General features: G+C 32.9%; 1 protein-coding gene across 1 annotated transcript; it reads right to left on the reverse strand.

The window, feature by feature from the left end:
• Nucleotides 1-166: 166 nt before the first annotated feature.
• LOC126920917 (probable citrate synthase 2, mitochondrial) lies at nucleotides 167-14067 on the reverse strand. Its single transcript, XM_050731920.1, has 4 exons — nucleotides 13725-14067; nucleotides 3206-3361; nucleotides 1541-2464; nucleotides 167-1452 (listed from the first exon to the last, which is right to left on the reverse strand). Exons 1-4 carry the CDS (start codon nucleotides 13767-13769, stop codon nucleotides 1186-1188), a joined length of 1392 nt encoding a protein of 463 aa, XP_050587877.1. The 5' UTR covers nucleotides 13770-14067; the 3' UTR covers nucleotides 167-1185.
• Nucleotides 14068-14145: the final 78 nt, after the last annotated feature.

A 14145-nucleotide genomic window follows, 5' to 3' on the forward strand; every position in this document is an offset into this window, starting at 1 on the left:
ATCTACTATATTCTATTTGTTTTTTTGATATACGAATAACAATTAAAAATACATAATTCAAAATAAAGTAAAAATACAAGTCACAAAAAATAAATTGAAAATATTTACTTATCTTATATTTTTACATTTCAATTGTTTATTTTAATGTGCCAAAAAAAGCCAGATATAATTTTGAAAGATTTGTTTATTTTCACGTTCTTTATAAATAAAGTATCGCACACACTCACTCATTCTTGTAACAGTGGGATTACCACAGGTCATTATTTTTTAAAATTTAAGTTCACCGAAATAGATCGATGTGATTGAGCCAAGTTTATAATGTTTTTAAAGAATCTAAAATCAACAACTGGTGCGCAAACACTGCAACATTTTTTACATATTTTATTAGCTCTATTTATTTTCTATTTTACATAGTTTACTAAGAGCTATTATATTTTGCAGACTTCTGCTGATAAAACGGTATTTAATAATCGCGTGATAATAGCCGTAAAGATAATTATTGTGATTCAATGTATATTCTAAAATTTCTGATATTTTTTTGGCAGTGTCTGTTCAATTTACAATATTTGGAAAACCTTCACTACGCTCATCTAGCTTTGTAGTGAACGTTTTAATGATTTACTAACTGTATAATGAATTACGTCACTTTTATTTCTAAAATCGCCGCTCTATAAGTTAAACAAAGTGGCAAATATATTTACAATGAATTGCGTTTACCGTTAATGGGCATATTACATCTTTTTAAAGGGCTTGGCAGTTAAGCTATATTTAACGGATGAACTTTTTCGTAGCTTGTTTTATATCGCAAAAACTCTAACTCATTTACACGAAATCTGCATTGTCAACAGAAAAAGATGGATGAATATGTTATTAAAAGATGTAGGTAGAAGTTTTTGCGATACAATAAACTGCGAAACCTATTTTTAATGTGTTTACATTCGAAGCACATATCGTTACGTGAGACGATACCTAATTTTACATCTTTTAATAAGATTCAACAATTAAAACGACTTCCTTGAAGTCATTTAGAATGAATTCGAAACGAGCTGAAGAAGATTACACCTTTCTGTGCATTAATAACATTTTCACTATGATAGAAAGCAGTCAGTTCTTTACTTTTGAAATCATGATGATGGTGTGTCACAAACTTCAAAAGTGACACCGATTTTTCATAAATAAAGTTGTTTAGGCTTTGACGGATTTCATGAGAAGATCAGTGCTTAGAGATTTGGGCCTTTCTATGGGAAGACCAAGAGCCCGATCCCAAACAAGGGACGCCAGAACACCAAGAGCACGCGATACTCCGAACAGGACGGTGTAATAATTCATCTCTTTCATTCCATAGTATTGCAGTAGAACTCCCGAATGAGCATCTACATTTGGCCATGGGTTCTTTACCTTGCCAGTTTCCAAAAGAATGGGTGGAACTACTTTGTATACTTGAGAAACAAGCTGAAAATATAAAAATATAATCATTAATAGACAACAAGCTAAAAACTTAATACAAATCCTAAAGAAATTATTCATTCTGAAACTTTACCTTAAATAGTTTGTCATCAGGCAAGTGTTTCAATGCAAATTCTCTCTGGCAGGTATATCTAGGATCAGTCTTTCTCAGTACGGCATGACCGTACCCAGGAACGACTTGACCGCTCTTCAACGTGTTCCAAATAAATTCCTTCAGCTTATCGTCACTGGGGCTGTCTCCAACTTGAGCGCGCAACTTTTCTAGCCATACCAACACTTCTTGATTTGCAAGACCATGAAGAGGACCAGCCAAGCCGTTCATTCCAGCCGCAAATGACAAATACGGATCAGACAATGCCGAACCTACCAAGTGGGTTGTATGTGCAGATACATTTCCACCTTCGTGATCAGAGTGGATCGTGAGGTATAAACGCATAAGTTCGATGAATTGTGGGTTGTCGTAACCGAGCATGTTCGCGAAATTCCAGGACCAATCTTTTCCCGCATCGACAGATCCCAAGCCTTTACCACCCTTGTAAATATTTCTGTAGATCGCGGCAGCCACTACGGGTAATTTAGCGATCAAATTCATCGAATCTTCGTAAACGGTTTCCCAATATTTGGATTTGTGTACACCTCCCGTATACGCTTTCACGTATTCACTCTCGCTATTTAGAAGGGTAATAGCGGCGGAGAATTGAGTCATGGGGTGAAGCGACTTGGGGAAGTTGTTCAGAGCTTTGACTACGTGATCAGGTAATGCGCTTCGGGAGGCCCATTCTTGAGAGATTGCTTTCACTTGGGCATCCGTGGGAACGTCGCCAGTAATCAGAAGCCAGAACAAACCTTCTGGAAGCGGTTCCTCACCACCCTTAGCTTTTGGTAGAAGCTTCTGACATTCCGGAATCGACTTTCCTCGGAATCTAATACCTTCTTCAGGATCCAGGACCGACGGTTCCCATACAAGTCCTTTAATTCCACGCATACCACCATACATCTAAAAAGTAAGGAAAAGTTATCTCGCGATATCAACGTCAGGCGAAAAAAGATAGTAGAAAAAAGAGGGGATGTGTTCATTGACATTGAACTCTGATGTAACGACCACAGGAGCCGCACTTTGGACTGGCCAAAATGTTACTTTCACATCGATCATGATTTAACTTTATAAATAAGAATAGAGAGAGAAACGTACAACGTATCATAGAAAATAAAGCGGAGGCAAAAGAGGCAAAAAGGAAAAATGTCTCATATTGTAGCATAATTTCTTGCTTGGTTAGATCTCATTAAACACAAAGTATTTGATCGCCACCAAAAAATCTCTAAGAATATAATATACAGAGAATAAAGTTCATCGAGTATTGATATAGAAATTGCGAGTTTTTGTTCTCCGATTATTAGGCAGCCAGAATTTTTCCGACAACCTAAAAGCCTGCCTATATATGTATATCGCGATCACATGATAAGCACGCGGCATAAGCGCTGATTTCATGGTCTTTATCACCCACTCGCAAGACACTTATCAATGTTACAAAAAATAATTCGTAGTGTGTCTTTCATAGTGAGATTCGTCGTCTTCCACGTGGCTTAATATGTTGATACGTAACGCTCATCGCGTGACGTTCCGCTCTTGCGATAATATTGCCACGATGCATGATAATTTATTCATCGTCAGATATTTAGTACGTAAAACGTATATAAAACGCATGATATACTCGAAATTGCACGAGCAAACGCATACCATATCTACGGTGACCTCTCCAACTTTGGTGGATCCATGTTGTTTACGGAAAGCCTTGACACGCTCCTGCTCCTTTGGAATTTTATCAGCCAGAACCTTTTTCAGATCAGTGGAGGCATCGCTCAATGATCTTAAGAATATGGTCGAAGTTATCTTCTGTAAAAAGGAAAAAAGAAATTAATTCTGGATTATATTCCGAATTTTTTTGTTATCTCGCTTTAATTCTTATTATCTTTAATTCACATAAATATTAATTGTTACATAATAAGAACAGAAACTAGGACACGTGGCAATTAAATTGTTACGATATTCTCTGCCTTTGTGGTAATAATAGTCCGAAGACAGGTAAATATTTTATTGGTTTCGTAAAACAATTTTCCTCGTTCAACCTGATAGATGTAATTAAATTTTCGTTATGGACAGAATTTTATATATCGACGCTACCAGTTGTAACGAATAATCGGCGACAATTGCTGGATTACGTAAAAAGAACGAATTGCGTGTAATGATATATTTGCTCGATCAAGAATACACGTGAAGAACTAATTCCTGCGCGAATATCGTGATCATTTTAAATTGACGTCTATAATAATAAAAAAGTGATAAAATATTAAAGCTAACGTCTGTCATTGATAAAGACAATTTTTTGCGAATTATAAATTCAATATTATTCATGAGAATTTCAATGTATAGTACAAGCCTCGCTCGAGGTCATGGGGTTCCATGTTAGAGTTCATTATCAATGCACAGACCTTGGGAAAAAGTAGCGGAAAACGCCAAGTTAAAAGAATTATTACAGTTGACATTGCGTAGCATAATTACATATCAGGTTTCGTAATCTTAGGTTGAATTATTTTTTAGAAGTATTTCTCTCTCCAGTAATACAGTTAATACTATTATAATAAGCCTTCTACGTGATGATAAAACTGAAATGAACTATTCACGTTCCAACATAACTGTTAGACAGAAAGTTATTTCTGAAACACGCGTAAGTCGGTTACGTTGATCATTATATCACACGATTCGTCTCTCCGTTTCTTACACGTATTTTTAAGTTATTAGATTTTTCATATTATTTTATCGTTAAGTATTTCCATAGCAAGTCATTGTCTACAGACTAGCGTAGAAATCTCTAGATAACGGTAAATACAGGCTAAAAGCTCGGGCAGCAAACATTGATTCGCGACCGCATTCTGCGATGAGAAATTAGGTCGAGGTGAAATCACAATGGAAAAGTAAAGCGGAACATCCGGTGCGAATTAGTGGATTCCGATAATCGTTGTTTAACTTCAATCGATTTCGATATCAAAAACAGAATGTACGAAAATGGTTTCTCATATTTTTTATCGCGTGCAAACATCCTCTATGCTTATAATATTGAATTTTTTAAAAAAGAATTTCTTAGAAATTGTATGTGTAATTATTGGACCAACTTTATCGAATTAGAGCCTCTAGTTATACAATGATCCCGTTGTGAAATACCTAAATGTAGATTATTGAAAAATTGTTAAATGAAAAATTCAGTCCATCACAGTGATAGGTGTTTTCTTTTGACTGGCGTCATCTACGAGCATAGTAATATTGTATGATCACACCATACACCGGACGAGACCATCTTCGACGTACATACAATGAATGTTGAATATGAGTCGCCAGTGACCTTGGCCTTTCTATTAAATTTGTCATTCATCTTATAAGATCATTGCACGCGATTCTCTACATACGCGTCGAGGTATACAAATCTCGCAATTATATACGAGTAATGATTTATCACTAAACGAAAATAGTATCTCTGAAAGTATCGTTTAACTATAACACGAAAGTTGAGCCTGTTACATAATAATTCTAAATCTATTTTTTAATCTATCTATTCTTATGAAAAAGAATTCGTTCTATAGCAAATGATTTGTGTGCTGGTGCTATATTTTAGAATTACGTTGTTCTTTTTTTGGCTAGCGTATTGTATTTATGAGTGCAAGGGTTCACCTAGAACGTTATTAAATACGTACATGTATACAGAATGTTACATCTGGATACAGGCCAGAGTTCCAAGTAGTTTATAACTAAAAATAAGTAGTTTCACGTGTTCTATAATTTAACCTACACTACATAATGCACACGTGATAAGAAAATTGGATGCAAAGAACGTGTCCTTTGCAACATGATGATATTCAATGTTAAAAAAATGATTACATACGTTTCACCGGGACGTACGAAGTTCAAGATGTCGTACGAAATGTCACGATTTTATACACGAATTGATCTTTGATTAATTTGAAGGATTATTTGATTGGAAGCTTTAGATTGTTACTTTAGATTTTTGAATAATCGCTTCCATGATAGTTGAGTGAATTAATTATACGGTTTATAAATAACCGTTCCATTATTTTAAGTGTTGGTTGCTATGAGTGAAAGTAATGTTAAAAATTAAAAATAAATACTCGACGTAGTAGTATTTTAATATAAAAAGTATTGATTATTCTATGTACATGGCCATAAGAGTGTTTGAATATATAATTTTCTTCATTACTTTCGATGACTTAGTTCCGTCGAACAAAATCAAATACCTGGATAATGTTACTTATCGAACTACAACATAAGGATAAAGCGAGTTTACAACTCAATCTGTGCGTTATGAGTTGTTCCGTTCACATTCTAAGAATTTATTGCTTCAACTCCAAGTAACAATATACTCGATACGTAACATAAGACGGATATCATGTGGTAACCACAACGATGTAACGAAATACTAATTGAATAGATTGAGACTGACTTTTATTTCCGTTATTCGTATCGTTGTGAATCAGGTTGATAATGATCAATTGATCGAGTCGACATATTAAAATTTCACTAGAAATGCTAATTCTATTTATCTATTTGTATTGATTGATTACTAGTAAAAGGAAGAGAAATCATGTAAAGAAACATTATTTCGATTGAAATATATCGGAATACGATGTAAAGTATAATTGTCGCTCTACTATCTTGGAAATATTTGTAATCTCTCAGTAACGAGTACACGATGAATTCTAGTTAATTAATTGTATCTTTTCTCCTTAGGAATTGCGTTAAATGACCATAATTAAAATTGTCACTGCTGTAAGTCAAGAGAAGACTAACATCAGTTCGAAATTCGAATCAGAAACTTTCACCGCAAAACTTTCACTGTATTTCCGATATAATCCTTGTAATTTATAAATCGATCCGAGAATAGCTTGAAATACATTTCATTTTTCATATATTTTCCTTTTTTTACGCGCAAGTAAAAATAAAGCGATGTAATTGACGTGATAACACAAGAGGAAAGTAAGGAAAAAAGGGAAATATCAACTTACAGTAACATAGTGTCCACTTTTACAGTCCCAACTTTTTATGATAAGCGATAATTAGCTGCCTACGAACAAAGTTCAATACGAGATTCCTTATTCGTGTAAAATATAACTCAAGATATCTCGTAATGAATAAATGGTATTACATAGCGTTAGGTAGTTTACACGAGTTGGTGTACCAATTTCTACATAGTTAATACTTAAGTAATATTCAATATTTATACATCTAAATTCCAATCTTACTTTTGTCAATGTTACTTTATTTTTATATTCTCTGCTTCATCTTATATAAATTTTAAATGACACAAAATAAATATAGCTTGCTCCGTTTCTTTCGTTGAATCATTAGAATATCTATTAATCTAACAACTAAGATTAAATGTTTGGCCAAATCGCATGTAAAAACCTGGAAAATTTTGATTAGTATCGATACGAAAGATAAATATCTCTGAACTTGTATATGTAAATAATGTATTATCTTGTATTATCATAATAGGACAGATGGCCTGTTACGTGTGTACATACATTATGCTATATGATCGTAACATATAGTGATATTTCTTTCATCGCGTGCAGGTCACTTTGTTTTATCCTCGATACTATAGGAAACAAAAACTGTAGAGGACAATAGAAAACATCATATTCGTTGACCTTCAATTATCAGTTATACATATGTATGTAAGTTTTATACGTTTAATGATGAATAAATATGTATATACAACAATAGTAAGTATAACAATTTATCGTAATTCTTAATTAAGTAAAAACTTCCAAAATTACATGTAATCAAATTCTTTATTTTATACGACTAACAATATATATGAGACAAACTGATATTACGCGAAGCTTTCCTATGATCGGCGCTTAAAGGTTAATAAAATTGAAATTATCGAGCGATGATATGGAAATTTCAATACGATGCAATTAGAATCATTTGTGAAATGATTTATTTTTATTCGCTACTGGTATTGGCAAGGAGAGCACTTTAATAATGCATAGGTCGATCGAAGAAATCGATTTCCAACCTGAAACTCATTTACCACTTATCCGGTTTGCTATATCGTAAGTATTAAAAGATATTCAACTTGTAGAAGATAGTTGAAAGCATTATATTTTTCTCATGATAAATCAACTTTATTAATGATAAATACAGATATAACTTAAATTAATTCATAAGATGCTCTAACGCTAGCGTTTTTCACTTCTTAGGTGAAGATATTGCTTGCATAGATATAAATAACGATAAAGGTAAACTGTAATACGTTGTTTCTTAATAGTGTTCTAATCTCGACTAAATATGAGGTTGATTTATGTATTTAAACGTCTAGTTAAATGTGCAACAGAGATTAGATCCTGGGAGCCAACTATAATTAAATAGCCTGGTAATATAAATCTACTACAACAGATTATCGGCCAACAGATTATAACGATACTTAACTAGGTAACATTTGTAAAACAACGTGTAATAGTGTTTTCAAATTATATAAATATTCTACGTGTTATATGTTTGCGACCGATTTTCGCCCGTGATTCGCCGACATATAATTCTAACGTACGTCTGAAAGAGTGAAAAGAACAACGAGATCGAGTGGTCAATTAAATTTTGGATCTGTGAATTGGTTCTGTCACGATGAACGGAGATTATCATCCCACGTGTTCACAATATATGTATTCGCAGATTTGACGTCACGCATCGCGCGCGATTCGCTTCACACCATGTGACCGACAATGACATTACTTGCACTAGTAATCATTTAAATTCTCTCTAGTTTTCAATGATTTATGCGTGATGACGCATGTGGTATCACAATGACTTCTTTCTAAAATTCCATTCCTGAATACGCAAGCACGATTACGTGCCTCAATCTCGCCATCTCGCTATTATACAACTCGGGACATTTTGTTTAAACAGTCAGCTACTAGAAGAAAGATAATATAATAGTCGTATAAATTCATTAACTTGCGATTAATCGGCTATTATACATGTCTATTTATTACGATTCAGTTATAAAAATAGCAAAAACAATAGCTAAAGAAGTTTGAATTTTAAGAAATACGAGGCCCTAATGTCTTGGTAATGAACGGACAATCTATGGTATAGCAAAAATTCACACGATGTCGCAACCAACGAACAACGATACATTCCTACAGTTCAGCCATTCTATGGTTTTATCTTTGAACTTTGGGTACAGGCGCGAATATTATATGTACCGGATTATTCGCGTGCATTAGGTCAATCGCATTACTCATTAATGCGTTATCGCGATTACAATTTAGTCTCTTATTGATAAACTCGAATAAATTAATCATTTTGTCGATATTTATTAATTCAATCAGGCGAAACGATCGAACCACGTGTCTTTAGACATTCCATTTATCGATATGAAATATAAATTTCGTTGGAGCAAGTCGTGGTTATCTTAATCTACTCGAGAGTCCGAGTTTTCCGTGACCACAGTGATGTCATATAAAATGAATTTTCATTTCCACTCGTCTTATTGCCGATCTTCTTCATAATACGGAAATTAAAGTACGAAGAAAATATGCGAATGTACATTTCAGCGAAATGAAGATCTCTGACCTTATTTCCTCTCCCGATTAAAAGTAGGCTGACATCAACGCGTTCTTGGTGAGAACCAGTTCTCCTTTCTTTACTGCATCGATCCTCATTATGAGCAAGTTTTTGCGTGTTCGCTAAGGAATTCTAAATTTTTCGACATACTTGAAACCGTTTTTGAGCAATACGGGTACGAAGGAGCCTTCGAAATTGGACGAAACAAATAGATTGTTGCGAAATTAAATTAAACTAAATAAACTAAAGTCTGACCAAATCTTTGTGCGAATCAGAAAAACAGAAATATGTATTACGACAACAATATCTTAACTACCGCTTATCAGGATCGACGATAATCGAAATGAATCATTGTACAAGTAGTAATGGCAATCGCAAGATTAATTTTCTAAAAAACTCAATGAAGACAAACTAAATAAATATCGATTAGTAGGTCAAAAACATATCGTCTGTTAGCTATAGAATATACAGGCTAACTTATTTCAGATTGTATACTTATATATATTTATATACATACATAATTACCGATATCTAAATGAAGTTATATTTATTTAAAGGAAAAAGAAAAGAATTTGAGAAGGAGTAAATTTTAATATTGCACATCGAACCACGGCATCTGCTGGGTAAATTATTAAAAACACTTCAGAAGTAAACCATCGATGTTAATTGTATGAATATTATATAGATTTCCTTTTAACTTTCTTTTCAGTCTTTCTTTTTCTCTCTTTTGTGGTTTCTCCAAATGAACTATTTTTCGAATTTCTTTTAACATCAAGTGAAATTTTGTGATTTGATCCATTTTTCAAAAGATATAAAACAATCCTACAAGCAATTAAAATTGTCCGCCCATATATTTTATTAATTTCTTGTTCGTTCAATTCCATAAGCAGGAAAGTGAAATATCAGCGAAATTTGTCTTTGGGAATGGGTCGTTTTTTTATCTTATCACAATCTACATGAATAATGATATGACAGGTATATGACGAATAAGTTCGTAACATTCACAGTAATGAGCAAAACTGAACACCGCACTTTGAAACAAAATTAATTTTCTAAAATTCGATCAAATGATGATTTCTGTTATATTAGAAGGATTATAAGTTTTTTATATTAAATATAATTTTGAGCAATCTGAAAGGAAATTTGAAAAAAGAAAAAAGAACGAAATTCCGAAAGGAAATAGTAAGGATCATCTTTCACAACTCTTTCATCTGAGCCTGTTATGAAAATTTCAACAATTCGTTTTATAGATTTGCCAGTTATATAGGTATATATTGGAAATTTAATCGGAATCGATTAACGTTGCTATGACTTACAAACGATTAAATATGGTGAAAATCGCAGCTTTCACGATTTCTGTCCTAAAATCTGCAGATTCTTACATCGTCTTGCAATGATAAAATTCTCAGCATATGCAGGGTGTCCCAGCTTTTTGCGATCAAACATTGTCAATATATTTTACAAGTCAAGATAAGAAAAAAATGTGATATAAGCATATGTCACTCCAACCAGAAAAGAGTTATAACAAAAAAACTATATACGAAATGAGCGGTAACGAATGTGCGTTATTACGGTACAAAATATGAATAGATCAGGAATACTTACATCTAGCAGTAGTCAGGAGATATAATACTTCTAACTTTTAACTTCAACGAGCAATAAACGAGAACTTCAAAGAATAAAAAATTCAATTTTTCGTCGCTGCTAATCTTGTATCGATAGTTGTTTTATACTGCCGAACATTTTGAAATGGAATTGTAGTTGAAGTTGTAGAGGTATTACGATATTTGTTGACTATTGCTAGATGTAAGTATTCTCGGTCTATTTAGTGCGTTCATTGTCGCTCATTTTGCATATCTTTCTTTTTTGTTAATTCTTTAACGATGCTCCTAATAACATATATTTATATGACAATTTTTCCTTCTCTTGGTCTCTTGAATATACTGATAACGTTTGACCGAAAAAAATGGGACACCCTGTATATAACTGACTATGATCACAAATCTTCGTAATGTGTTGCTCAAATTTAAAAAAAAATTTTTTAAAAGCAACCTTTACTTTTTCTTCGTGATTCCGGCCAAACAACGATTGTAATTTCTTCAAAATATTTTAGATATAATATAATAATATTTTACATCTAGTAAAGTAATCCTTTTAACTTCTCAAAAAAATTAAGTCGATTGATCGAATTTAAAAATTATTGTTTTAAAGAGTGTGTTCAATTTTTCCCATTATTATACGTAGAAGAGTTCATACTGCTCATTATCATTGATTGCATAACTAAAAAGCATTTGAAGGGCATTGCCAGATAGAACACACCCGTGAGCTACAATTATCCAACTGATTTCGCGCCATATAATCGTCAAATGGCGCTAAAATGACCGAGAAGAGGGTGTCACGCATGATCCAATTTTTATTAACCCTGAAATTCAATCGTCTTGTCGACAACTGTACGTTTAGCTTTAACTCTTATTTCTTAATATACTTTGTAATACCTTTCCGTGAAGGCGATAAAGAATCTGTAATTCTTTTTAATTGAATTGTAAGAATATGATACGGATTATAAGAAGATATGACAAGTAAAATGAATAAAACACAATGGAATCCAACTTTTTCCTGTAGCCGAAGTTTTCATTGCGACCATATTGCCAATAGATCCTTCCATATATAAACTAAAGTTTTTCTATATTAGGATATTGTCAGGTTATGTTACTTAATGATAAGTGACAATAATAAACGATTTTATATTGTATAGTAGGAGAGAGAAAAGGAAGAAATGGTTTTGAAGCAGTAGCATGTTACATGATCCGAAGGTCACGTTTATATATCTATAACATTAGGTAATCGGCGAGCCATCTACAAGTTGAGCGAAGAGTTTCTAAATGTGCCAAAAGTTACAGTAGATATACATACACTTCGTATGAAACTATTCATTCAGCCTTTCTATGACTCCAATAATCAAACTTATAATTTAATCAAATGCTAATATTTTTTCCTAAAAATCAGTTTCAATGTATCTAATTCCCTTCATAAAACTGAGGAAGAAGAATTAATAGAAATTAAAACCGGATGTGTCACTTACTATGTATGAGTAAACGAGAAAAATCAATTTTAGATAATAATATTGAAAAAGTTACATGATCAATTCGAAGTTCCATCGGTAAGCAAATATTTTTCAGGGACATCATGAAGGAATGGCCAATGCAGATTACAAGGACAAAACAGATTTTGACCTCGAATTCGTTCTAAAATTGTGATACCTTACGAAATTATCATGTCGTGCACTTCTCAATGGACATGTGTATCGACGTAAGAGATTCTCACATATTTTGGGTACCCGTTATGTCATATTTTCGTCTATAAACATATATTTATGGTCATATATAATTCAATATGAAATCAATTTGGTTAAAAGTTCAGGTTTGGTTACGATACCTGTATTATCGCGATAAGTCGCTACAACAAAAATAGATTGACAGCTTTCAAATTTTCACTAGATTAACCTTATAATTTTTACATCAACAAACAAAGCAAATATATTATGTATCTTGCATTGTTTTTCCCTATCATATACGCGATCACGGGGAATTCCGTGTTTTCATCGATTGGGACAAACAGGATATGTCAACTTGTATCAAAACTTCATTCATGCGAATTCTGAGTGTCCACTGCTGCTATACACATTTACATTTCAATTCGATAATTTCATTAATAAATGTTTGAAATATAAAACAATAGTTAAAATATTTAGTTAATTCTATCTTTATGAGTATTAATTAAAAATCATCATAATCACGGCTCAATTAATATGTCCGGTCTCTAACTTACGATAAATAGTAATCAATAATTATGCATCGTTTAAAAATTTATTACGTAACATATCAGGCTATCAAGCTTGTCTAAATTAATGCCAAGTTCTGTCGGTCAGGTAAACCTTATATCACTCGATATGTAATTCAATGTACAGTTTTAAACAACTGATCAATATATATTCATTTTATGATTTCCATAATATTTCATATCGCCACTAAATGCAACGATTCGATTAATAATAAGCTGCATCCATGTTAGAGATATTGCCCCAAAATAATGTGCATTGTTGGAGTTTTGTAAAGGTGTTCTGAGCAGACGCTCAATACGTCGAACAGCTTCGAGACAAACCTTTCACAGTTTATTTTATAGCACATTTTATCTATCGAATCAGCAAACATGATCCAATATTTTGTCTAGATATCATTAACATGGATGATTTGCTATAAATTTGTAAATTTGTATACCGACAGTTTTGATCGTGTTTAGTTACTAGACTATTGGTCGATAGAACGCCTACTACATACTTGGTACCCAGAACCACATAGCCGAACCGAATAGCGTCTTAGTTCTAAACGGTGCAAGGTTCTAGCATTTCGAAAAAGATAAACAATAAAAAAAACATTTATTTCTATGACTATCTATTAAAAATTATCAACTATTATTACAAAAAATAATGATGCACGTTAAACACCTGCTTGTCTTTCGAATTTCGCACCGGAACAACGTGAAGTGGTTTAGGAATCATTCAAATATCATATTGTGTACTAAGACCAATCAATTTTTGGTAAATTCATTTACCACGCACCTGAACTTCCAAACAACGTTTTGGACTGAAATGGAAGAGTGCCATTGTTCTTTATATCCTGGCTTATGGATCCTTCCTCTTTCTTGTTACTGTCACACCAACTATCCAACTGACCACGCGGAGCTCTGGCGCCCAACTCAACTAACTGCTCTCTTCGTTCGTCACAAATATTTCTATCGCGCATGCGCAAAGCAGTTAGTGTTCTCAAAGGATCATTTAATGTCTACATATAAATCTGCCATGTTATGTTCATGGAAAATATCAAAATTAACTTTATAACTATTCTTGATAAGTACTTTAAGGAAATTAAAAAGCGAAATGTAGAAAAGTACATTCATAGAGAATAAAATGTACAATAAATTTTAACAGAGATCCTATGTCATTCGTGTAATAAATTTGATATGGTAATATTTCACTGTTG

This window comes from Bombus affinis, chromosome 10 (genome assembly GCF_024516045.1).
Source record: "Bombus affinis isolate iyBomAffi1 chromosome 10, iyBomAffi1.2, whole genome shotgun sequence".
In the NCBI taxonomy this organism is placed as follows: domain Eukaryota; kingdom Metazoa; phylum Arthropoda; class Insecta; order Hymenoptera; family Apidae; genus Bombus; species Bombus affinis.

Excerpts from the sequence above, each read along its gene's own strand:
- LOC126920917 (XM_050731920.1), bottom strand. The coding sequence starts at position 13,769 with ATGGCACTCTTCCATTTCAGTCCAAAACGTTGTTTGGAAGTTCAG. Across the intron at positions 2,465-3,205 it reads GAGAGGTCACCGTAGATATG|ATGTATGGTGGTATGCGTGG; the intron begins GTATGCGTTTGC and ends CTTACTTTTTAG. Across the intron at positions 1,453-1,540 it reads CTGATGACAAACTATTTAAG|CTTGTTTCTCAAGTATACAA; the intron begins GTAAAGTTTCAG and ends TTATATTTTCAG.